Source organism: Pediculus humanus, genomic scaffold (assembly GCF_000006295.1).
Source record: "Pediculus humanus corporis 1103172107682 genomic scaffold, whole genome shotgun sequence".
Lineage (NCBI taxonomy): Eukaryota > Metazoa > Arthropoda > Insecta > Psocodea > Pediculidae > Pediculus > Pediculus humanus.
Genome location: NW_002987291.1, coordinates 167,622 through 193,997, shown reverse-complemented (window position 1 = coordinate 193,997; position 26,376 = coordinate 167,622). Strand labels below are relative to the sequence as shown.

The 26,376-nt window shown below is 25.1% G+C and overlaps 4 protein-coding genes across 4 annotated transcripts; 2 read left to right on the top strand and 2 right to left on the bottom strand.

Moving 5' to 3' along the window:
- Positions 1 to 3,758: 3,758 nt before the first annotated feature.
- On the top strand, positions 3,759 to 7,151 carry Phum_PHUM299830 (uncharacterized protein; the record flags this gene model as incomplete). The annotated part of the gene is made up of 12 exons (XM_002427130.1): positions 3,759 to 3,795; positions 3,973 to 4,145; positions 4,245 to 4,476; positions 4,558 to 4,764; positions 4,862 to 5,080; positions 5,177 to 5,332; positions 5,414 to 5,596; positions 5,855 to 6,083; positions 6,153 to 6,312; positions 6,394 to 6,613; positions 6,696 to 6,893; positions 7,024 to 7,151. 12 exons carry the CDS (start codon positions 3,759 to 3,761, stop codon positions 7,149 to 7,151), a joined length of 2,142 nt encoding a protein of 713 aa, XP_002427175.1.
- A 1,836-nt stretch (positions 7,152 to 8,987) lies between these two features.
- Positions 8,988 to 15,245, bottom strand: Phum_PHUM299820 (uncharacterized protein; the record flags this gene model as incomplete). Its single annotated transcript, XM_002427129.1, has 7 exons — positions 8,988 to 11,213; positions 11,351 to 11,551; positions 11,642 to 11,874; positions 11,947 to 12,163; positions 12,319 to 12,446; positions 12,700 to 12,821; positions 13,093 to 15,245. The coding sequence occupies 7 exons, from the start codon at positions 15,243 to 15,245 to the stop codon at positions 8,988 to 8,990; spliced, it is 5,280 nt and encodes a 1,759-aa protein (XP_002427174.1).
- A 1,685-nt stretch (positions 15,246 to 16,930) lies between these two features.
- Positions 16,931 to 19,094, top strand: Phum_PHUM299810 (cytochrome P-450, putative; the record flags this gene model as incomplete). The annotated part of the gene is made up of 8 exons (XM_002427128.1): positions 16,931 to 17,124; positions 17,200 to 17,388; positions 17,495 to 17,624; positions 17,759 to 17,955; positions 18,029 to 18,201; positions 18,279 to 18,494; positions 18,570 to 18,833; positions 18,925 to 19,094. The coding sequence occupies 8 exons, from the start codon at positions 16,931 to 16,933 to the stop codon at positions 19,092 to 19,094; spliced, it is 1,533 nt and encodes a 510-aa protein (XP_002427173.1).
- A 1,142-nt stretch (positions 19,095 to 20,236) lies between these two features.
- Phum_PHUM299800 (Fasciculation and elongation protein zeta, putative) lies at positions 20,237 to 24,975 on the bottom strand (the record flags this gene model as incomplete). Its single annotated transcript, XM_002427127.1, has 5 exons — positions 20,237 to 20,319; positions 20,410 to 20,736; positions 21,278 to 21,390; positions 21,487 to 21,735; positions 24,497 to 24,975. The coding sequence occupies 5 exons, from the start codon at positions 24,973 to 24,975 to the stop codon at positions 20,237 to 20,239; spliced, it is 1,251 nt and encodes a 416-aa protein (XP_002427172.1).
- Between the last annotated feature and the right edge of the window lie 1,401 nt (positions 24,976 to 26,376).

The following is a 26,376-nucleotide window of genomic DNA, read 5'->3' as shown; positions in this document are numbered from 1 at the left end:
TCAATACTAAAAATAAATTTAATATATAACTTACAGAAAATCTTTGGTTTCGTGCGTCCTATCGAAAATTCTAGATCACAAATACAAAAAAAACTACTTTTAATAGTTTTTAATATCACAAAATTCTTTCAAATAATTTTTTTTTTTTTATTCTTTTAAGTACCACTGAAAACTTTTCACAATTACAGTAGGCGCAACATAACAAGTTATTTTTACCGCGGAAAAAAAAGCTAAATCGGTTGGTACTGTGTGACCAAAGCCGTGAAGAGTACTTTGTCTTATTTTAAAGATGGCGTCTTTCATCTGAAGAAGTGTTAACTGTTTTGTTTATAGTTTATTTTGTTATTATTTTACCTTTTTTTTAAATGAAATTATATTGTTTTATCGTGTTGAATGGATTAAATTAATATTTAATATAAAAATCACTCGATTGTTTTTATATAAATTTTTTAGGTAAGTCAAAATTGTTCGTTTTAGTACCCAAAAGGTCTTTGACACAAAATCACAAAATGCTACATGTGCATTTTAATCGTTTCTCCATGAAAGATTTACAAATATTATTTTAACTATTGTTTTATTTATATTTTTAATTATTTTGTCATTTATAAATTTGTTTATCAAGTTTATTTAATCTATAGAGCATAACTTTAAAGAGGCGGGAACAAAATTTTGAAAAGATTTAGTAACGCATATATATATATATATATGAGTATTTAACTAAAATTTTTGGTAACTCACTCACAATACATAATTTGTTCAAATTCCTTTTTAAATTTTGTTCAGGTAAATTTTACTACCTGTACCTGACTTTATTTTATTAAGTAAAACTCACGTAAAATATATTTTAATACTTAATAATTGACAATTTGTTCTCAAGTATTTTTAACTTGAATTTTATGTATTGGGTATTTGAAATGTAACTTGTAAGGGTACCAAACTAATTTTCCATTTAAAAAAATATTATTATTATATACTAGTATACTAATAATATACTTAAAAGCCTTTCTTTTTTTTTTAAAAAAAAAAAAAAAAGGTAATTAAAAAATATTTAAATAAATGAATGAAAAATAATTATTAGTGTAATATTTTTCATACATAAATTTTAAATTATTTTTTTTTGACTTGACACTAACAAGTTTCTTAAATTATATTCATATCATAACATATCATAACATTTTTTTTCTTATAATTTAGTAATCAATTAGGTAAATAAGAGACTTAATAAAATTTTCTATTACATAAATGCATACAACCAAATTATAAATTTTTTTAAAATCAATCGCTTACTCTAAAATTTTAAACAAATAGTAACTTCAAAAGACTTTTAATAACTTTTTTAAACTCAACAATAATGTTAAATTTAATTGTTGATCATATTTTCAAGTTATTTTAATTGTGAAGTTATTAATGAATTATTATTATTATTATTATTATTATTATTATTATTATTATTCTATCCATTATTAGTTAACTTCTTGTTATTTTATTCAAATTTGTAACAAACATATTTTTGTGACACCCTATAATTAAATGAAATTTTTTTTTGAATGGTAAAAACTTTTTGGAATCAATATTCTTTTAAAATTAAGAATTAAATGTTATTTAACAAATGGAAAAATTAAGGACCTGTTTTTTTTTTTTTTTTTTATTTATATATAAACATTTTCATTAAAATGATTTCATCCTGTTACAAAAAATAAAATACTTGTTGGTGAATCATAATTTTTTTTAAAGAGAAAAATATACTTCTACTACTTAATTGCTTGTGATATTATTTTACAGTTTTATTACATAAAAGTAGTACTTGAATTACACAAGATTTAATTTTTATAATTCATAAAAAATCTTATTAAAATACGTAAAAAAAAAAAATTTTTTCATAACACATCATACTCATCGACGATTGGTCGAATTAAAATTAACAAGTTTTTCGCATTTTAATTTCTACATATATAATCGCAATGCAAATCCCGAAAAGAGAAAAAATTAATTAATTAATAAAAAATTATTATTATTATTATTATAAAATGGCATTAAAAAAAATAAAATTTATGTGAATCGAATTGGTTTTAACATTTTTTTACAAAAAACTTTTTGCCGACTATTCCAGTTGTTGACATTTTCCATCGTTTAATGTTAAAAATCTAATTACGGCCTTTTTTTTTTTTTTTATCGAACTTTTTTTTTGTATATATAGTTTGCGACGTTAGAAAAAAAAATCATAAATGAAAGATTTTTTTTTTTTCAAGGACAGGTACGACAAAGAACAATAAAAAATTTCCTTTTTTATAAAAGGGAAAGAAATTTATTAATACTTATTCGAATAAAAATAAAATTCTAGCAATGGCAAACTTAACGATGGGGGGGCCTTCAAATCCAAAACTTTAGCATAATTTTTTTAGAAAATTTATTAAATAAATAAATAAATGGGGAATAGTTTTTACATGTCTCCCCAGTAATTTCTTATATATGAATTAATTTTTTTTTTTCTTAAAGTTAAAAAAAAAAAAAAAAAACTTGTTTGAGTTGTTGCCGCACCCGAAAACACTCATACTATTTTGTTTATAAAAAATTTTTTTTAAATAAAAATAATATTTTAAATCAATATTTAAATAAATGAAAATTAATTTTTTTTTTAACACGAAATATAAATAATTAAATATTTAATTGTTTATACAAAATAAAAAGGGAATATTTTTTTTCACATTAATCTTTATAGTGAATAGAAATATTTTTTTAAAAAAAATGGCCGATTAGTTTTTAAATTTTTTTCATAATTACGTGAGAGAGAGAGGTACAAAAAACAGGCATGCAGGCATGGATTCGAGTCAATTTAAGAATTATTTGTATTTAAAAAAAAAAAAAAAAAAAAAATGGAAGTGAATCGAGTCAAAGTTTATATAAAAGTGTTCTCGAATGTGTTGCATTTACCCTTAATTTAAATGTGATTACAATCTTGAAGAAAATGCCTTAAAGCGGTTTGCCCAGACTTGTGTACCTGCTTCTTTTTTGTTCTTGCCTTATTTTTTATAGCTGTGACAATCCATTTGGGTATATATTATTGTCGTCTCGATTTTTTAAAGTCGTTTTTATTCAATTATGTTAATAATTTATGCTTAAAATTTTGTTTTTTTTTTTTTTCAACTTTTTTATGCGTCGTCCAGTAAAAAAAAAAAAAAAAAAAGAATTCACCTCTGGAAGAATTGTCTTTACCTTGGGGAAAAAAAAAAAAAAAACATTTGATTGTTTTGCCCCGTACCTGTGATTCGAGCGCAAACAGTTTAGGTTCTCTATTGGCGCTTCACTTAAATTTATTTTAACAAGGATGCATATTGAAACAATTTTTTTTTTTTGTTGTGGTTTTAACATTCCAAACTTGTTACTAGTTTGTTTCAAGTAATCCTCCATTTTTTTTTTTTTTTTCTATCTGAAAATAAAATATTAGAATATTTTTTTTTTTATGTAATATAAATTTCCCTTAAAGGAAATAAAAAAAAAATTAATAAATTTAAATTTTTTCAGGAAAATATAACAGACACACACACACACACACAACAACAAATGATTTACATTAAATTTATTAATAAAAAAATTAAAAAATTTAAACTACTGAATGAATTTACAATTATATCCGGAGCAAATGTTAGTTTTTTTAAATTTATTTATTATACTTTTATTATAATTATTATTTTTATATATTTATTAAAATTTTATATTTTCAGGTATGATTTATATATTTATAGTTTTAGAATGCGATCATGGATGATAAGTCGTACTTTACTTTACTCGTTTTTGGTTCTTTAGTAGTTTTCTTGGATGCTGGTTAGTTTTTTATATTTTACTAGTATTTAGTAAATAAAATGATTAATTTTATTAATGATGAATGAAAAATAAAAGTTTTAATATCAGGCATTATTATTCGTTAATACTCATTTAGATTTAATTGAAAAAAAAATTTTTTTTTACCTTCAGATGTTGGACCAAAATTCATCAACAACCCTGAGCCAATTGTGGCTCCTCTTGGAGACGAAGTAGAGTTCGATTGTTCTTTGGATGTTAAAGCTGACTATCTTAGATGGAAGCACAATGGAAAACTTCTTCCTTTTATATATAATGATACGGCAAAAAGTCGATTGGTATTCAAAGTAAGAACATAACAAGTTGTTATAAAAGTAAAAACAAATCATGCATTTCATAATTGTATTAACTTTAAATTTAATGGCGAATAAAAAATTATTTTTCAGATGAACAATGAATCTCAAATAGGAGATTATCAGTGCATTGCTTGGTATGGAGCTAGTGCCATTGCATCCAATTCGGCTCGTCTCAGCCTAGCTGAAATTGGACCCATTCCCCCGAAATCTTATAGGTCGGTGACGGTTTCAGAAGGAAACAACATTGGAATAAAATGTAGGTCACCCTACAGCAAACCTGCAGCTTTTATTCAGTATTATAAAAATAACGTTTCTGTTGAAGGTAAACATTGTTTTTTTTTTTTTAAATTTTTTCCGGCTGAAAAAATTACAATTTCATTTATACGTAATTTAAATTTTCCAGCTCACGTTTCTAAATCTGGAACACTATTACTGACTAATGTAACTTCAAAGGATAGTGGTTTATATTCATGCTCAATAACAAATCCTTATGTTAAAGAGAATGCCATATTTCTTCCCAGTTACGACAATATTTTAGTTAGTACGGATTTAAAAGAAAATCCCCCTCAGTTTTCTTATCTGCCCGAATCTCTTTATACTGTACAAATAGGTAAATTCATTTTTGTGTCTTACCCTTACTTGATTATATATATATATATTTTTTTGAAAAATTTTGATCGTGATTAAATTCGAATCGTGTTTTTCAGGAGCGAATGTGACATTAGAATGCGTGGGATACGGTCAACCCATTCCAAAATATTATTGGAAACGAAAAAATGGTACATTACCTTTAAATAAACACACGATAGTGCCAGGAGGTCTTTTATTGATCAATGTTAATGCGAGTGATGAAGATTTTTACACGTGTGAAATCGATAACGGGATACCTCCTAAACTTATTCACAATTTTAAAGTGGTAGTGCAAGGTAGATACCTTACGGAATAGATTTATGATTTTTTCAAATATCACTTCAATCATGATTATTATTTTTGATAATAAAAAATTAAATTTCTCTTTCCAGAACCTGCTTTTGTCGAAAAAGGTCCTTTAAACCTTTTAGTCAAAGAAGGAGGAAAAGCTAGAATGGATTGCTTCATTAGAGGTAAACCTTTTCCTAAAGTCACGTGGCTTCTTAATGGCGAAACCGTTAAAAACGATTCTCACGTTTTAATAAATGGTTAGTTAATAAAAAATTTATTAAATTTACCTTTTGTTTTTTTTCCTTTTTGTTATTTCCTCTGTGATTTTTTTTGTTTAGGTAGCACAATTCACATTTTTGTGGTTGAAAAACGTCATGCTGGAATGTATCAGTGCATGGCAGAAAATATTTTGGGATCTTCTTTTGGTTCTTCTACTCTTCGTGTTGAACCCCGTCAGGTAACTGCCAAAAATTCATTTGGAATGCGTCAATTTTCATTTCACAATCCACGATTTCGAGGAAGTGACGTCAGATCCGTTTTTAATCAACCTATCGATGGCAACAAATTAAAAAAAAATATTAAAAATAAAGGTATGCGTATACATACTATTTTAATTGTTTCAAGTTTTTTTTTTTTAAAAAGGTTTTCGAATTAAATTTTTTTGATTTAGTAAGAATTTTAAAGGAAAAATTATTTTTTAAATAAAACATTAATCGTCTCAAATTTAAATATGTATTTTAATTGAAAACTAATTTTCGTATTTTCGATTTTTTGTTAAGGTGAAATGATTCCACCTACTCGTCCTAACGTGACTAGATTGACAGATAACTCTGTAATGGTTCGATGGCATGTAACGCCAAATAAAGGATTACCAATATTGTTTTTTAAAGTTCAACATAGAGAACTAACTAAAGGGAAGGGATCGAGGTGGAAGACAAACAACGAAGACATTCCTCCTCATGTTGGAAGTTACGAAGTTGTAAATCTTACTCCTGATAAATATTATAGGTGATTTATTATTTAAAAAAAAAAAAAATTGTAATTATCTCGTGACTATAAATAAAATGTATTTTTTAGATTCAGAATTGCAGCCGTTTATTCAAATATGGACAATAAATTGAGTCCGAATTCCGCGAGATTTTTTCTTCACGGAGGAAAAGTCAAACAAACTCCTGCAGCACCTGAATTAATTCACACGAGTGCTGCCGGTCCCGAATCAATTCGCCTCGTTTGGGAGGTAAATTTTTTTTTTTTTTTTTTTAATTCTTTTCAATTTTTATATTTTTCATTTAACTAATTACCAAACGTTTCATTGCAGTATCATAATAATAGTAAAATCCCGATTGAAGGATTTTACGTGTATTATCGATCCACTTCAACTGCTGGAGATTACATAAAAGCTACAGTTGAAGGAGAATGGATAAGAACTTATGTTATAAATTATTTGAATCCGGACACTGCGTACGATATAAAATTACAAAGTTTTACAATAGATGCAGCCAGCGATTTTAGTGAAATCCTTACACAAAAAACAGAAAGTAAGTTAAAAGTTAAGAAAGGTATTTAAACTTACTATTGTTTCTTCTGCTTCTGTTTCATCCGTGACTATTTTTTTTGTAGAAGAACCGACTGTTAGCCCACCTTCGGAAAAACCTACAACGAAAAAAACAGAAGATGAAGAGAATGAAAGTTCAAAAAGTAGTAATCAGTTGTATGTGACATTAGGAGCGGTTTTAGGAGGTTTGGGATTATTGCTTATGCTTTGTTTAGGGATATTTTTTTGTAACAAACACAGGCAAACTTCTACAGTATCTCAAGGTAATCTCTATCATTTTTATTTTTGCACTCGCATGTTAACCTGATAATATTTAAGTTTTAAAATTCTTTTTTTTTTTTTTTCTCTCTCCAGACATGAACAGTGAAAATAAATCAAGAAATATTCAATTAGAACAAATAAATCTTAACGGACACATTCCTATATCTAACGGTCACGTTGGAAAAAGTAACGGTTATCTAACATCGAAAATGAATATAACGAATAATCCATTGGCCGACACAGACGAAGATAAAGTATGATTGATAATGATAACTTTTTTAACTTGAAATAATAATAATAATAATAATAAATTTAATGTTAAAAATTGATTAATAATTATAGAATCAAAACATAATGGAAATATCATTCATAACGAGAACATCAACAACGACGACGACTACAACCAATCAATTTAGTAATTTAACAAATCGTTATCATGAAAATCCAGAAGTTTCCAATCGTAAAAAAATAGAAAAGATAAAAAAAAAAAAAAAAAAAATGAATAGTCAAGTGCGTGAAGAAAGTTGTTCGAGTGTTGATGATGAGGATTTTTACGAGCCTAATGATATTGTTTTACAATCATGCGGATTGGAAAGTGATAATTGGACAAGATGTGACGTACCAACCGTTCGAACTGTTGAAAATTACGTTTAAAATAATAATAATAATAATAATATTTTTTTTATAAATTATCGAGGCGTTCGTTATATCTCTTTTAAACGCGTTCAAAAAAATATATATATATTGTTTTGTTGTTTTAAATAATTTTTTATTGTAAATTATAAGCCTTTCGGTGCCAATTTCAGTGAGAATGATTGATTGATTGATTGTAATTATTAAACAAATATTTTTTGTGATAGAATCTTAAAACATTACACGAATGAATGAATGTTATTTTAATTTTCAAGTCTGATAGTATTTATTATCTTTTTTTTTAGCATGTAAAAAATTATTATTATTATTCAAGTGCACTTTATTGTTAATTATTCTATTTTAATTAATTGTTAATAAGGGTCAGAGTGTATAATCCAGGCAAAAAAAATTAATAATAATAATAATTAAAAGAATATAAAGCGCACATTTATTTTTATGTTTTCTTTTTTTTTTCTCTCCCTCGTTAAGTTTTTGTTTATTTTATGTAATTTTTTTTTTTTTTTTTTTTTACACGTCAACCCCTACCTGATTTATTTTTTCACCCTAATTAAAAATAAATTTGTTAATTCAATGCCTGAATTATACACAATCTGAACATAATTTATAAAAAAAAATTATACCATTTAATTATTTAAATTAAAACTCGCATAAGAATCGAATGTTTACTTTAAAAAATTTTTTCTTTTTATTAATAATTAAATAAATATTATTAATTAATAATTATTCCATCACGTTATTGTTATGATAATAATAATAATAAAATCCCTCACTTTAAAATTAAATACGAGCGTTCGTTTTTTTCCAAAAAAAATTAATTATTAAAAATCTATTTTTATTGATTTCACTTTAATTAATTAATTAATTAAAACACGCTAATTGTTATTAATAATAATTAAAAATTTCAATTATTAATTGTTTAATTTTTTTTAAAAAAAATTTATTATTGTTCTATTTTTAAAAATAAATAAATAAAATCTGTGATTTTATTTGTGTTTTGTAAATATATATATATATATATATATCAAAATTATTTTACTTGATAAAAAAAATTAACACGCTTATTATTTTGTACATAATAAATAACATTTTTCAATTATTTTTTATTTTTTATTGTTATTTATTAATTTTTTATCCTTTTATTTATAAAAAAAAAATATTTTAATAAAGTATGAAATTTAAATAAATTTTGTTTTTGATTTAATTTACAATTTATTAGTTTTTAATTTTTTTTTTTTATACAAATTTATTTTTATAAAAAAAAAAATAAAAAAAAATGTTTAAATTAATTAAAAACGAATCGATTCATCATTATTATTGTAAAAAAAATGGGGGGTAAAAGGGTAAAAGTTTCGCAGATTATAATATATACTCGTTTTATTTTTATATATATATATATAAAAATGTATAAACTTATTTGAAAAAAAAATGGATTGTTCGATAGTTTAATCCTGATTTAAAAAATCTAAATTTTCATCGACTTCATCTAATGAACCTGTTATTATGGGCAACGAAAAATTTTCCCTTGAATTTGTTATTACGTTTCTATTACAATTAGGACTAGAATCTTGGATTTGAAGAGTTTTCGCATTTGATGCGCAACTATCGAATAAAGCTTCGTTAATAATACTTTCGATCGTGTTGGATTTTGGATAATCCAAAACCATTTTCCTATTTTTAATAATTTTTTTATTAATTGATTTATGATTTTTTTTCATTCCGGAAAATTTTTTCACACGCGTTTTTTTTTTAGCTTTACAATTATGATGATGCTCTTCTATCGTATTACCGGAAACGGTATTATATTCCTCCATTTTATTATGCGTCGATTCGGATTCGAATGAAAAATTATTCATGCTAGAATTTTCACTTCCGTCTTCGTATCCGTTAAACGGAGCTTTCGCATCGAAAAATTCCATGACGTCATCGAGAGATTTCGTTTTTTTATTCGAATAATGACCGTCGTATTGATCGTATTTTATAGAATTTGTTAAAGTATTATTTGTCGTTTCGAAAATGTTATTCGCGTTTGATAGAAAATTCGAAGATTCGGCAGAGCTGGGAAAAGAAGGTGCACACGTCGTTTGAAAATTACCACCGGTGAAATCATTTGTTCGAAGTAAATGATCCGGTAGTGGTAAATTAAAATCTAATCCGTCCGCTTCTCCTCCCGAAAATAAATTCAAATTTCCCGATTCTTGGGTCGGATTTAAAATTTCTATCGCGGAATCGAAATTCGACGAAGGAACGTTGATGACGTCGTGTTGAGACGTTAAACTTTCCAACGCGATTTTCATAAAATCTTCCGAATTAACGTTTCCGGATGAAAAATCAGATTTCGAAGAATCTCCCTCCCAATTTTTAACTTTGAAATTATCGGAATTTTCCAAGAACGAACCTTTTTTTAAATCGAATTTTTCCTCGTCGTTTTTTAAACAGTCTTTTATTAGCGTTTTCGCCGAGGGTAAAACAATATCCAAATTCGCAGATTCTAAATTAATATTGCTAAAATCCGAAATTGAATTTCTACGGCTCGGAATGGTAAAATTAATATTACCGTTACCTTCGGGCGTCGATGTCAGTCTGCTCGAAGTTCTAACTCCAGGCATTCTCTCTTGAAGCCCTCCAGATATAATTGATTCCTCTTTATTCCATCCAGAATTTTTTTCCGTATCCCACACTCCTCTCATACTCCATTCATTCTTCTCTTTCGAATTTTTCTCCACCTTACTTGATTTTATATTTTCACTTTTATCATTTATCAATTCTATATTTTCAGAAAGAAAACTTTCGCTTTCGTTCGTCAAAAATTCATTGGAATTCGGCACTGATAAAAGACTATCCAAAAATTGAGAGTTTGTTTCATCTACTTTTACCGTGGACGTAATATTTGAATTTTCATTCCATAAATGAGACCCTGATTTTTCATTCGAATTCTTTATGTTATCATTTTCGTTTGTCCACAATCCGGGAGAATCTTTGGTTTGAACCAAATCCGAATTTCTATCCCATTTTTCTCTCGAAGAATTTTCATTCCACAATTCCGCCGAAATTTTATCCGAAGAATTTTCGTTCCACAATGTAGATTTGTCTTCATCATCCCCGTGTTTGCGAACCGCGTCGGAAAGTATTTCACTATTTTTTTCTAAATTTATATTAGGAGATTGTTCTAAATTATCGGAAGAGTTACTTTGTTCAACATCCTTTAAATCGGAATCGAGAGTTACAAGTCGATCATCCGGTTCTTCATATTTGACATCGTCGATGCTGTCATTTGAAGAATCCAATAATTTAGATGATAGATTTGGTTCGAATTTTGTCGAAAGAGTTTTAATTTCACTTTCGGGACCATCCCATTCATTTCTTTCTTTTACTTTGTTTTCTAACCAATAAGGAGGATTTTCGGTCAATTGTTCTTTAGAATGTTCGCTGTCATCCCAACCATTACATTTTTCAGGAAATAAATTGTCTTCCGCATCTTTACTTTTTTGATCTAAAAAATCAGAATTATGATCAACGACATCAACATTATTTTGATGAACTTGTTCCTTTTCCGTTTTTTTTTTATCACATGTTTTTGAAGGCCACTGAAGTAAATTCAGATTGTCACTGTTAACTTTGTAGAAACCTACAGGAAGTCCTAAAGCAATTGCCACTTCCATTCGATCGATCTAAAATTGATAAAATCAAAAACATTTTGTTGCAAAAAAATCCTATTTAAAGGTACAGGTATAAAAAAAAAAAAAATTTAATGAATTTTTTTTACCTCGATATAATCTTCATCTTTTTCCCCTTCTTTTGAAAATACTGGTAAGAAAATATCTTCGGCTATTTTTGTAAGTTTTTCTAATAAAAAAATTAACTCTTGTAAAAGAGCATCGACTTCGTCTTTTTTCCCATCCTTTACAAGATTAACGCGTAGCAAAAGAAAATCCCACGTAGTTAATGCATTGGCTAAAAGAGGCCCACACAAAGCTTTTAATTCTTCTTTTGACATTGAATTCAAAGCCTGAAATAATTATGGGAAATACAAAAGTTAAATTTCACCTTTTTCACTTTATACGGAAAATACAAACTTTTGAAAAGTACAACTACTCACCTGTTTGACTTTGCTAGTAATATTACACATATTCAGTCTTCTGGCTGCACGCCTTACTTTTGTTTCAGTTCTTTTTCGAAAATAATTCTCTTTATATTTTTCAACATTACAGTGATCGGGAAATTTATTTAAATGCCACATCATTCTTGTATGACCTAAGTAAATTTTTTGACACGTAGGACAACGGTATTCCGGTTTTACGTTTCTTTTCGTTCTTTGCCGCGGCCTTAAACCTGAATTTATAATTATTTTACATTTATTTCATTATTCAAACTATAAAATTTAAAGTACAGTTTTAATATTACCAGGCAATAAATTATTTTCTAATTGTAAGTCTTGAACATTGTCAGGTTTATCCACAGATGTAACTTTTCCGCATAAATTGAAAGAATAAATATCTTCGGATTTAACATCGCAATTCCCCTTTTCTACGGTATCCGAATTGGGAAGCTGCTTGTAATCTTTAACCATATATCTCGGAGGTCTTGAAAGTCTTCCAGAACGAGTTCTCGGAATTTTTTTCTATTAAACATTCAAATCATGCGTTTACATAACTGTAACTATTTAATTCAACAAGATATTTTAAAAATCAAAATACAAAACGTATTTCATCCTATTTATTAGTCGTTGAAGTTGATTTTTTTAGATAAACTTTTGTTATAAGTTTTTGAATTTACCTTTGGTAAAGAATCATCCATTTCCTCATCAGATACATCTTCATCCATAACGGAAGTCACGGATTTTTTCGGTCTTCCAGGTCCTCTCGGTAAAGAAAGTATTTTTTTTTGTATTTCCTCCTCTTCTTCTATTGAAAATTTTGTTTTATGTCTTCCACGTTTTTCTAAATAAACAAAAAAAAAAAAAATTTAATTATAAAATTTAATCATAAAAAATTAGAGAGGACTCAATTTTTTTTTTAAATTTTCTTATTCAATTAAATCAATCACTTATTAATTAAAAAAAATATTTTCTGCCACATAAAATGGCTTTAAATGTTCAATGAAATTAATAAAACTGTTTCGGCCAAATGAATTTTAATGCTTTAATTGTGTAAATACTTTTTGATATGCCTTCAGACGCAGGTTTGACGGCGCCCTTTAATTCAACATCTTCTGGATAAACAACTCTATAAACGATTCTTGTGTTGGTTTTCGGATCGAAAATTGAATTCTTTTTTGCACTAGGAGCATCAAATTTTTGTTTTGTAAATTGAAGCAATTTGCCTTACTGCGCTCTGATAACGTTGTCGACTGAAAGCAAAAATATATAAAATGTAGTTTTTTTTTTATATAAGATTTAATTAAATTTAAACAGATAATAGTGTATATTTTGCACATATAAAAATGTATTAATGAAAAAATTACCTGGAATTTTAATTTAAATAAATGACTCTAAATAAATATTAACGAGTTCTTATAATTTTTAGCAATTGCATAATAATTCCAACTCACCTGTGAAATGTATGTCCTGTTTGAACGAGTTGAATTGGATTTTCACTAGATCCTAAAGGATGCTCTTCCACATTTCCATTTTTTACCTTTTGACTAAAATAATCTGGATTATTCTTAATAAATATTCCGTTAAATTTTGTAGTCATACCATCCAAATTTACATCCTGAGATACATCTTCTTCCACTTTGTCAAAATTTTTAGACTCGAGGAACTTTAAATTGTTGAATTTTTTTTCATTTACATAAACATCGTTAATATTTAAGTTCTCTTGATATGTTTTTTTTAAGAGATTATTTTCCTGAGCATTAAAAACTATTTTATCAGTATCTAATTCTAAAACTGACATTTTTTCATTCTGCTTGTTTTCCAAATCTTTAGAACTAACACTTTTAGTCGACACTTTCACTTCATCATTTATTGTCGGTTTGGGTCTGATATTTATTATTTTATTTCCATTGTTTATAATCGGCTGAATTTTTAACTGAAGTTTTTGGGATTCAAGAAATTTTTGTAAACTAATTAAATTTTTCGCTTGTTGGAAATCACAATTCAGGGGTAACATTTGCTTCTGTTGAGTAGTACTGACCTTGTCTTTCGGATGAGGCAAAACATTAAAATAAGGCTGTTTAGTTGCCTGCTGACTTTTAACTTTTAAATAAGATAAAGATGCTGTGTCATCAATAGCTTTTAAATTAGGATATTCCAGGCGACCGTTTAAATTCATATGAGGTGTCTTATTAATATTTTTCACTTTCACAGATTCCAATTTTGTTTTTAAAGGTTCACAATTCTGGTCACTAGCATTCTTTAACAAACTCATTTTAAAACTTTTTTGTTTCACATCATCACTTATAAATTTGAGATCTTTATTTTTAAACTTAACTTTTTTAGTCTTTGAGTAATTACTTTTTGTCACTTTGTCCGATGCTGATAATACTGATTGTGTATCCACTGTTTTAAGTTTTTTCCCGTATTTCACTTTTTTACAACTAGATATAACATTTTCATTTTCTGATATTAAATTATCGATTTTTGCATCAATAGTTAAATTGTCTTTTTGTGAATTATTCACTAAAGTTTCATTGTCTATGGAAGTAAAGTGATAATTTAAATTTGACTTCAAAACACTATCATCACTTAACGGGTTTAAAATACTATTATTTGAAATCTTACTGTTATTTAATTTTGAAACATTATTTTGAAAAATTTTTTTGGATTCATTATTTTTAATTGACTGCACTGAATTAATAAAATGCTCAACAGGATTAGTTTCATAATGAACAATATGATTTCTTACAGGTTCTATGTCACTAATAACTGATTTCGTTTTATTAATATTGCATACATTCTTATCGATAACTTCTTTAGGTAAATCACAGAAATGAACTGTATACGTAACATTTCCATTGACTACTTGAGGTACAAGAGTGATTGTTTGGTAATTGCTATCAACTAGTTTGTTAGCATCGATAGTCTGTGGCAAAAGTTCTCCATTTTCCAGTCCAGGTGTTTGAAACCTTTCTGAATTATCCACAGCACATAAATTTGAACTGATATTTGCAAATTGGCAATTAAGTTTTTCTAATTCAGGTACAACATGACATGCTGAAGCTTCAGGTAATTTATTCGAAGCATCATTATACTCCATTACTTCATTTACCGATATTAAATTTTCTGGTTCTTGAACTGAATATTCTAAAATAGGCACTGAATGGATATGATGAATATCACCTGCTGAATTATAATTAATTTTCACCTCATTATTTTTATCTTTGTCATTTAGAGTTTTTTTACTTGTGCTATTCCAAACATCATTTTCACTTTTTGGAGACTCATAAAAATACAAACCCAAAGCCTTGGCTTCGTCGACTCCTATTTGAACAGTTTCGAGTTCATTATTATCTTCTTCAATGCTTATCTCGAACTTAGAAGACTCATCATTATTTTTTATACTAGTAATATCAGAATTTTCAGTAATTTCTATATTGCACCTTTCACTACCGTTAACTTTTGAATTTTCAACCATAAAAGTATCATCCAAAAATTCATTTGATACACTTATATTTTCAAAATCGCCTTCAAACATTATTGTTTGTCCGTTGACTGTAATAAGCCTCATTTCAGCGTCACTCAATGTATTTGTCTCTTCCATTTTGTTCACAAATTTTAGCATAATAATATAAAATTTAATTTTTTGATTGAAAATTCTTTTGATTTTAATTTAAAATGTGTTTTAATTTTGATTTAACATTGTGATATTCCTTATTTCCCCCCAAAAATAAAACAGAAATTAAGCTTAGAATTTAGAAATGGAGTATACTATGAATACCAACCTATCAAAACAAGTAATTTTTTGCTTCTTATGTTGGCATCATTGCTATTCATATGATAAAACCGTTTAAATTTTGTTTCTAACTTCACATCATTTCTTGGTTGTATAAGTGTTACCGTAGTTTATAACTTTTATTACTTTTTTTTTTTGGTAAAGTATAATTATAAATTATTATTAATCTTATATTTGTATAGTATTTTTTTTTAAAATAAATTGAAAGTTATCATTAAATTAAATAATAGTTATTCATGTATAGAAATAGATTATAGTACGTCATTTTGAAAACTGAATAGTAACTAAGAATATGGTCAAAAATAAAAAATTTTTTTTATTAGTATAAATTAGTTATTAATAATATACTTTACTATAATACATTTTACAATGCTTATAAATATTATTTATTGGTTATTTACGTGATAATTTACCCTTATTTTCATAATTTAATATTGATTGACATTTTTATTATTTCAATAATTATTAAGTTAGAATAAATAAATAACTATTTTATTAAATTTAAGTTTTTAAAAAAGTTTAAAATAATCATTGAAAGCATTATAACAAAACTGGAATATTTATTATTTTCTAATTTTTAAAATTATTTTTCTAACGTTATTTTAATTAATTAATTTTCAAATAATTTAGGAAATCGCCGCCATTTTACCGAATGTAAGTAGTAAATTACTTTTTTTTCCATTTTTGAAATTTTTTCCTATGCCTATTTTATTATTCGATAATGCGTCATTAGGTTACATAATACATAAAAAGACAAAGTTTTTAATGTTTTACTTCCAAATATTTTAAATTATACCCAAGACTACTTACTTTTTTATCGAAGATATCAATAAGGAGATATTGAGGATGAAGGCCATTATTCAAAATGGAGGAAGAAGGTATCTTAGACCAATGCAGATATTAGGCCTGAAAATAAAAAAAAAATTTTTTTATAATTATGAGATTAAATTTTCATTTTTTTATTTATTTTTTTAAATTGTATGATTTATTTTTATCTCTGTAAACAGGAAACAGAATACCGGTTTAAAATGAACTTTAAACTGTGTTAAGCAGATTTTATATATAATCATAATTTTAATAAATAAATTATTTTTTTTTAATTTATTCTTTTCCAGTACAACTTTTCAATGTCATTAAACATGTTTTATTTGCGTTTTATACAATATTGATAAAAATATCAAAAATGATATTCAATGTTTTAAATTTAAATAAAAAAAAAAAAATTAGTTAACATTAGGGTGAAAAATTAAATTGTGCAATTTTTTTTTTTTTTTTAATGACAAATTTTGACATTGCTAAAATTAAGTTGCCCTTGTCAGTAAATTAATCTCAATTCTGACCTGATTAAATTATCAAAAGTACTTCTCTTGATTTTGACCTTTTACAAGTGTGAACTAAGTAATCATCTTTTGTTAAATAAATTTTATTTTTGCATTTAATTTCAGGAAAAGAAGTATTTTGATGCATGAAAATTTTCCTATGATTATTCAACCATGTTGACAACTTTTGACACTCTTTTCATTTTGGTAATCATTTTAATTTTACTTTATTTTTATTTAACTTGGAATTACAAATATTGGAAAAATCATGGGATTGCTTATGAAAAGCCAAATTTGTTTTTTGGAAATTTAACAGATGCTTTCCTTGGTAAAAAAACATTTGGAGACATTTTTACAAATATATACTGGTAAATTTTCCTTTTTTTTTTTTTTTGTCCACTGGTGAATTTCTGTAATTTAATGTAAATATTATTTCCTCTTAGGAATCATCCAGATCAAAAAGTTGTTGGCTGGTATAAGTTGAGACAACCTGGAATATTGATCAGAGATCCAAATTTAGTCAAGAAAGTTTTAATAAATGATTTCTATTCTTTTAGAAATAATGATTTTCATTTAGATGAAGATATTGATCCTGTTTTAGGAAAAAATATTTTTGTACTAAAAGATGATAAGTTAGTCAAATTATTTTTATCATATTATTTTGATTTTTTGATAAATTTTTAAAATTAATATAAAGGAAAATTAAATGTTGAATATTTTATTTTTTTTTTTTTATAGATGGAAGAGACACAGAGCTTTGATGACTCCTGCATTCACAGCTGGAAAAATTAAAGCAATGTTTTTAATTATGGTAGAAGTTGCAAAAGAATTGGTAGAATTTTTAAAAGAACATCCAGAAGAAATCCATGTGAGTTATTTAACATGCAAGTTCATCTTTAAACCTTTTGCAGTTGCCTAAAAACCTGTAAAAAAAAGTGACCTGATGCCATAAATTGTTGAAACCTCTCAAAGGAACTGTAATTAATTTTTTTTTTTTTTTAGGTAAAACAAGTTATGTCAAGGTACACAGCTGAAATCGTAGCTCGTTGTGCTTTAGGTATAGATGGTAGGAATTTTAAAGAAAACGTTCCTGAAATGCACGAAATGGGAAAATTATTTTTTGAACCTGATTTGGCAAGAAATTTAAAATTGATGGCATTATTCTTTTTGCCAAGAGTAGGCAGATTGTTGCGTTTGAGGTAAATTATTACATTCGATTTACATAAAAAAAAAATTTTTTTTTAAATTAAATTTTAAATTTTTTTTTGTTAGAATGATGACGATAAAAGCAAAAAATTTTTTCGATTCAATTTTACACGACGTTATAAAATATCGTCAAGAAAAAAAAATTGATAGAAATGATTTAATTCAATATTTAATTGAAGTTAAAAGAAAATCTTTAATTGTGTCGAAGGGAGAAGTTGAGAGCGACATCATAACCAAAAGTAAACATTATTTGAAAATTTACTAAATAATTTATTTTTATTAAAAACATTTAATTATTTTATAAATATTCTTACAGCTTATACCGATGAGGACATACTTGCGGGATGTGCAACATTTTTCATGGAAGGTTACGAAACTTCAGCTCTCACCTTAAACAACATACTTTATTATTTGGCAAAAAATAAAAATGTACAAGATACTCTACGACAGGAAATAGATTCGGTATTGAATGAAGGAAATATAACATTTGAAACGTTAAACGCAATGCCATACTTAAACAGCGTCTTTTTAGGTAGATTTTGGAGTAGGAAATTCTTCTTTTTTTTTTGGGGGGGGGGAGCTAAAGTAATTTAATATTTTCTTTTAGAAACTGGAAGAATGTTACCAGTCATGTACACTTTTCAAAAATTATGCACGGAAAATTATGAAATGGATATTGGAGAATCAAAACCTTTGTTAATTGAAAAGGGTACACCGGTGGTACTTCCGATATTTGCCATTCAAAACGATTCGACTTATTGGGAAAATCCACACATATTCAATCCCGATAGATTTTTAAATAATGAAAATACAGATAGAAAATCCACGAATAATTTTTTTCAATTTGGTGACGGACCTCGAATGTGTCCAGGTAATAATGAAAATTTTACAATCGATCGGTATCTAGAAGCAGATCACGAGGAAAAAATAATAATAATTTGATGTCACTCAATATTTTACAGGAATGAGAATAGCATCAACAATAGTTAAACTTGCCATTTTTCACATTTGTGCAAATTTGGAAGTTTTCCCGACGAGTAAAACTCCAGACAAATTTGAATTCGATCCGACTTATTTTATGATAGGACACAAAGGAGGAATTTATTTAAGATTTGCAGAAAGAAGCAATTAGGAACGACTGCTTATAGTTAAAAAAAAAAAAAAAAAAGGAAAAACTTATAAACAATTTTAACAACAATTGATTTTTTTTTTAAAAGATTAAAATAATTACGTTTTATTATTATTATTTTACAAGCAGGTGCATTCAAAATAAAATTTTTTTTTTTTTTAAATATATCATAATTAATTCAATTTATTACCTTATTCACGTTTTTTTAAATTAATAAATTACACATTAACGTTAATATCGAGGCAAAATTCAAAATAAACTAAATAAACAATTTTAAATAATAATAAATAAAATTATAATTTTGATTTTACAAAAATAAAATAGGAACAATTAAAAATTATTTATTTTACACGATTATAAAATCTAGCAGCATACATACACGTTATTAACGTTTTTAATAAAAAATGACGTTAATAAAAAAAAAACAAACAAAATTATTCGAAATCATTTTTAATTAATTAATTAATATTATTATTTTTATTAGGTATGTACTCCTTTAAACACTATGTTACCTATGTAATAATAATAACTCGATTATTTAAGATTTTAATGAAATCTAAAAGACCATTTTTCAATTTATTAATAATTTATATTTAGTAATAAATTAAAAAAAAAAAAAATGAAAAATTTCATGTTCAAGCGGCTAAAAATTCTAAAAGACGAGAGCAAAGACAAATAAAATACATCATTTTAACAAAAATATTAAAGCATAATAATGATAATTAAAGCAATGGCAATGAGATTCAATATTTTTCATTATTCTCAAAAATTAAATTTCATATTTAAAAAAAAAAAAAAAAAAAGGAGAAAAATAAACGACTCCATTTTCTTTTATTCAAGTATTAAATTACGCGCGTGTGAATATGTATTAAACAATTAATTTATTTTAATAATTATTTACTAATTTATGTATCGTGGTAAAAAACAAATTATACGTAACTCGCCAATATTACATTATGTAGTTTTATACGTAAAAATTACAAAAAAATAAATTTTTATATGTTTTAAAAATTCAAATCTTAAATAATAATTTGCAGTAATTTCAATTTTCAATAGACAAACTTAAGCGAGTTTTAAATTTAAAAATAAAAGCGTTTTAAATGTGTTTATAAAAAATTTTTCTTTTTCTTTTTTTTGTCCAAATTTTAAGTTGGGCATAAAACTTTAAGAATGTAATCCGTTAAAAGTGTCGGTACCATAGGATTATCTTCTTTTATGGCTTTCAAAACTGAAATTCAAACAATAACAAAAATTTAATTTGATGATGAATGAGTTAAAGAGGGAAAAACTAACAAAAAAAAAAATGAATTCAATTTACTTTTGATTAAAACTTGAAGAGCCTGATTGTTTGGAGGACCTGAATCCTTATGATAGGGAATAACCGTTGTCAGGTATTTTGATTCTACCGCGTTTGTGCGGGGACTATTACCATTTCTATTGCACCTTTTCCTTTCGGCATGATATTGACGTCGTCTATTTTGAACCGATACGAGAAGATCGATAAAAGTATTTTTTAATTCTTTTTCATATTCCAATTCATCTCTCAAAGCTAATTCGGATATCAGAGTTTCCGAATATTTTTGAATTAAAACTTCCACTTCCAAATAAACCTCGTTTAATTGTGACAAACTCAATTGCTTCAACTCTAAATAAATAACAGAATAATAATAATAATAATAATAATAATAATTAAAAACGAGTAAAAGTATCCAAAAGTATGAAAGTAACAATTGTTAAAAACTCAGGCAAAAAACAATGAGGAAGAAAACAAACATTGAAGATTTTATGAAATGGTAAGATTAAAACAACATCTTTTTCTTCCATCAATGTGATGTTAACATGAAAAACAAACAAACAAACAAACAAAGGGCAAACATTTTATTAATAAAAAAAAAAATGAAAAAGAAAAAAATAAATAAAGAGATTAATTAAAAAAGAGAAAGTGTTAATTTAAACAAATATTTTGCCACGATTAGTATGTAAAATAAAAAAAAAAAATATTATTCTACTGGGAAAAAAAAAAAACGATGAATAAAAATTTCCCTCGTTTTTTTGTTTGTAAACCGATTTCATTTCCCGAATAAAATTAAATACAAACACACAAGTTAAAATTAAAGAGCACGATCAATTTAAAAGGTTGAAAATAATTAAAATAAAATAATAAAAAAAAAGTTTCATAGACTTACTTTCCTCGTATAAAGGTGAATGTACGATTTGTTTTGGCCTTTCGTAATCTTGACAATCCGGCGATTCTTCCGAATCTCCAGTAAAGTCTTCTTGTATCATATCATCAATTTCTCTATGACAAAAAAAAAAAAAAGCAAATAAATAATAGGTTGGCAATATTGATCGGTCGATCGATCACGTGACTTTTTTTTTAAAAAATTTCACTTACCTTATAACTTCTTCTGCCGTCTTAACGGATTCGCAATCCTGTCTCAAACCGTTCAATATTAACGAATGCATATCGAGATCGTTGGCTACCTGTTCGTCTTCGTCTGATAAATTAATTATATCGTCGTTTGAATTTCCGCCATTGTTTTCCGTTAAATTAAGAGTCGGTACGTGAAGTTTGCGAGCGTATGATTTGGACCAATCGATCGGTAGAATGTTGCCGAAATTCCCTGTGATGGTCCACCACATTCTAAAATTTTTTTCATAATTTAAAACACAACATAAATGTCTTTAATATTTATTATTTAAAAAAAAAAACTCAATAATTTTAAATTGAAAGTATCGATCGCCTCAATATTTTTATGCGTGAGCATGATTTTTCACATTTTATGCAATTTTTTGTAACGGAACGTTTTCATTGCATTTCAATAATGCATTTGTGACACGTAAAAAAAGTTACATGAAGACAAGAGAAAAAAAAAACATTTATCGATTTAACATAAGAATATACGATATAAAAACAAAAATCACGACGAAAATTAACTGCATAATAAAAAAAAAACATGATAAAATGGCTTGGTTTTGTATATTTTCTCTCTATTGGATTATTTACTTAATTTTTATTCTTGAGTGTTAATTTTTTATATAATCATTATAAATATTAAAATCTTTTACTCTTTATTAAATTTAAGCTCTGGATGAAAATATGTTTACATAACAAAAAAAAAAAAAATTAAATGCATGTTTTCATTATTTAACCCCATAATAAATCATTCTTTCTAAAATCATATTCATTAGCATATAAAAAAAAAAAAAAAGTTTCATATGAATTTCAAAAAAAAAAAACAAAACAAACTGTATGATATGGAATAAAAGCTTTTTCATTAAAAAAAAAAAAAAGAAAAACTAAAAAAAGAATTTTTTTTTTCTTTTTTTCATTAACAAACAACACATCTAATCTGTTAAACATTTTCAACAAAGAGGAAAAAAAAAAAAAAAAAAAAAAAAATTTTTTTTGTTGAATGACTTGAGTAGGAGTCGACATTATATTGCTGGCTGACTAAAATTTTATGTTTCACGTTATTTATAAAGCCTTCCTTGTGTTTATTTGACTAATAAATTATTTCGGATTAAATAAATCATTTTTTATTTTTTTCCATTATTTGACATAAAAAATAATAATAATAATAATAATAATTTCATTTCTCTCTCTCTCTCTCTTTAGGAAATTCTACTGGTTCCACATTGACAAAAATCCTAATCATGTAAAGGTTTAATATTCAAATTCTTAGAGAGATGAATTTTTTTTTAAGATAAAAATATTTTTCATTATTCGATATGAAATTCTAATATTTGCAAAAAAAAGAAAAAAAAAAGAAATTGCAGGCTTAACATAAAAAAAAAAAAAAAAAAAAGATTATGAAATTCCAAGGAGATTCTATTCATTTAAAATTTATTTATTTTCAAACATTTATGTTTTGTTTAATGTATTATTTTTAAACACATTGAATGATTATTTTTTATTTTTTATTTTTTTTTCAATGTTCCAGAGATTGTTTGATTAACCTTTTTTTTTTTTTTTATTACAAAACAAGTAATCCAACGCAGTTACATAATGTTTTTCGTTTACAACAAAATTTATCGTGACCTATAAACATTTTTTTTTTTTTTCCCCCCTTTTTTTTTTTATCATCATTCAATGGCGTAGTCAATATCAATAAAAAAAAAAAATAAATAAATTTAAACACACGATGAAATCATTTAAAACTGATTAATTATGATTAAATCATTTAACAAAGAAAAATTTAAGTGTCATTACTTGAAAAATGAATCAAAATTTATTTTTCTATTTATATATTACTATTTGGAAAATAAAAGTTTTGGTTTTAATTTATTTTTTTAAGGTGACATTTTGTATTGTAAAATAATGAAAACAAATTTTATTAAGAGATTTTTGACCTCCTAAATTTATAACAGCAAAAATAAGAATGATTGCAATAATAATTATTCGTTAATGAAAAAAAAAAATTTTACATCCAAAGCGATAACTTAATAAAAAGCAGAAGTAAATATATTCTAAATATTTTACTAGACAAACTATTTAACCTAAAATTTATTAAAATATTAAATTTTCCCATGTGTTATTTAAAATTTTTATGAATTTATGTGATAGTGAATATTATTTCAAACAGTCATTCGATTAAAATTTGCAAATTGGCATAATTTTTTTCTTTATCCTCATGTTGTCCTCTCTAACTATTCTGCTTACATCACATTCACTATCATTTAAAAAATGACAACAGAAAATGGTTATTAAGCATAATTACAATTTCTAGATGATTTTATTCAGCAATTCGATTTACTTTGAGAATGTAATAATTTTGTCTTTTACAGTCTGCACACATATATGTGACTGAACAAAACATATACATTGATTTTTTTTAGATTTGTCATTATTAATATTTTAAGAGAATTAAACCATTTATTGATATTTTAAATATGACTCATATGATTCTGTTAACTAATAAAAAAAAAAATGACACTTAAAAGTGTAGCATTAATGAAATAACATGAATGGAAGAAATAAAGGTTGTCGATAAACTAGATTACTAAAGCCTCACTAATAAGAATTAAATATTACTAATTAAAACCATTTTTTTTTTTTTTTTTTTTTTGACTAAAAATGGGAACAATGAAACCCACATAGAGAGCCATTATTTGCCTTTTACTGTTTTTAAAAAGATAAAAAATTGAATTAAATTGTTTTCTTTGTTCTTTATATCTACTTCATGTTTTTTTTTTGGGGGAGAGGGTGGGGAGAGTAAAATGTTAATTAAACTTGTTTTAAAATTAAGAAAGAAAGAAAAAAAAAAAACGTCAAATTAAAATCAATAATGGAATCGAGTTTGGGTAAGTTTTCTGCTTTTGCGCTCTTATGACATATATATATAAAATATGTTTTTAAAATGATTAATAAGAATTAAATTAAAATAAATAATTAAAAATCTTACTGGCATTCGTTCATTATTTCTTCTTGAGTTCGAACCTGAACCGGCGCCAGTTTCTCAACGTTTTCTTCATAATCACAAAAACATTTTGTTATCCTTTCATCAAACGTGTTAACCAAATCCTCTAGAGAGCCTGAAAACGTTTCAGTAAAATTTTCTGACACGGAATTTCCCTGATTCAAATTTTTCAACATATCTTCTTTCGAATATCCGTTTATTTTTTCGTATGCGAAATCCATGTTATTTATTTCTCCCTTGTTCGATATAAAAATCCCCGATTTTGAATTTTTTATATTATTCGTGAAATTTTCGTTGATGTTTTTTTTCAACGGACTCGAATTCAAAATATTTTTAAAATTATCGACAACATCGTTTGTATTTATTGTCATTCCTCCTATGGCCCATTCATCCTCCGACTCTTCAAACTGTGCCAATGGAGCCTCAAATTTCAGCTCAGCCATCTGCCTTGCTGTATCCAACATGGCGGATCGTGAACACAAACTAAACAATTTTAATGCTTCGGTGTCCCCAGCTATACTGGATAGTTCAATGGAAAAACAGTATAACTGATACGAAACCCGTTTATTGCGCAAGCGAATTTAACGTTTTAAACAAACAACACATCCGCAATGAAATTTTTTCCCCAATTTTATAATTTTAATAATAATAATAATAATAATAATAAATAGAAAATTATTTATTTAATAAATAAATAAATAATAATATCCTTTTAATCTATATTCTTTTTTAAATAAAAACATCAATTTTTTTTTATTATTAACTCGCCCTTATGGACATTAAATTGACTTGCGCATTCAATATAAACCATTTTTTCCTACATATACCTTATTTTATTTTATTTAATTTTTTTTAAATTATTTATTTCAATTTTAATAAATTTCTCAAATTATCATATATGTACTAATGATTGTAATGATTGTAATCATATCTGTATTGATTAAATAATATTTAATTTAAAAAAGAATTTTTTTATTCATTTCCTTATTTTTTTAAAAAATAAATTATGTACTTATGTAATAAATACAATTATATGTTTAATAAATATTAATGTTTACATAAAAAAAACCATGTTTTATTAACTTTCATTAATTTTAATTAAAATGTAATAAATCAAAATATAATTATTTACATGAAAAATTTAATATTTTTATTTCCTTGACTCCATGTTTTGTTTTTTTTTAAATAAAAAAGTATTAAAAGTGGGGGTTACTGTTGATTTTTTTATAAATTTATTTAAAATAAAAAATTTTAGGATTGCATATACTTCATTTGTATCTGTACCAGACCATGAAATAAATAAATAAATAAAATTATTATTATTATTATATATTTTTTGTTAATTTTTTTGTAGAGGATAAAGTTTGATATACGTTTTAAAGAAACTCCAAATAATTTTTAAAAATTACAAAAAAATAATTAAATTTTATTAATTTTTAAAGGAATGCTAGAGAAAAACAGTTAGAATGCCAAAAATTAATTTAAAAAAAAAAAAAAAATGAAAAATAAAAATTACATATGCACAAACAAACAAACATTCAAAATTTTTTTTATTTTTATTAAAAATTGAGGTTATGGTGTTGTAGTAATAATATTTCAACTATAAAATTAAATTTTTAAAAGAAAATAATAATTTTTATACAAAAAAAAAAATTAAAATTTTTAAAAATATTAATAAAATATATACTTTATATCCTTCACAAATTATTTTTAATATATATATTCTATTTAAACCTTTTAAAATTTTTTAAGACTCCATTTTGTTTTTGTTGTTGTTATTATAATGGCATACATTAAAAAATTTAACTTTTTTTTAATTTTTAATTATTTTTTAAATTTATTATTCAAAAGGTGAAAAATAATTA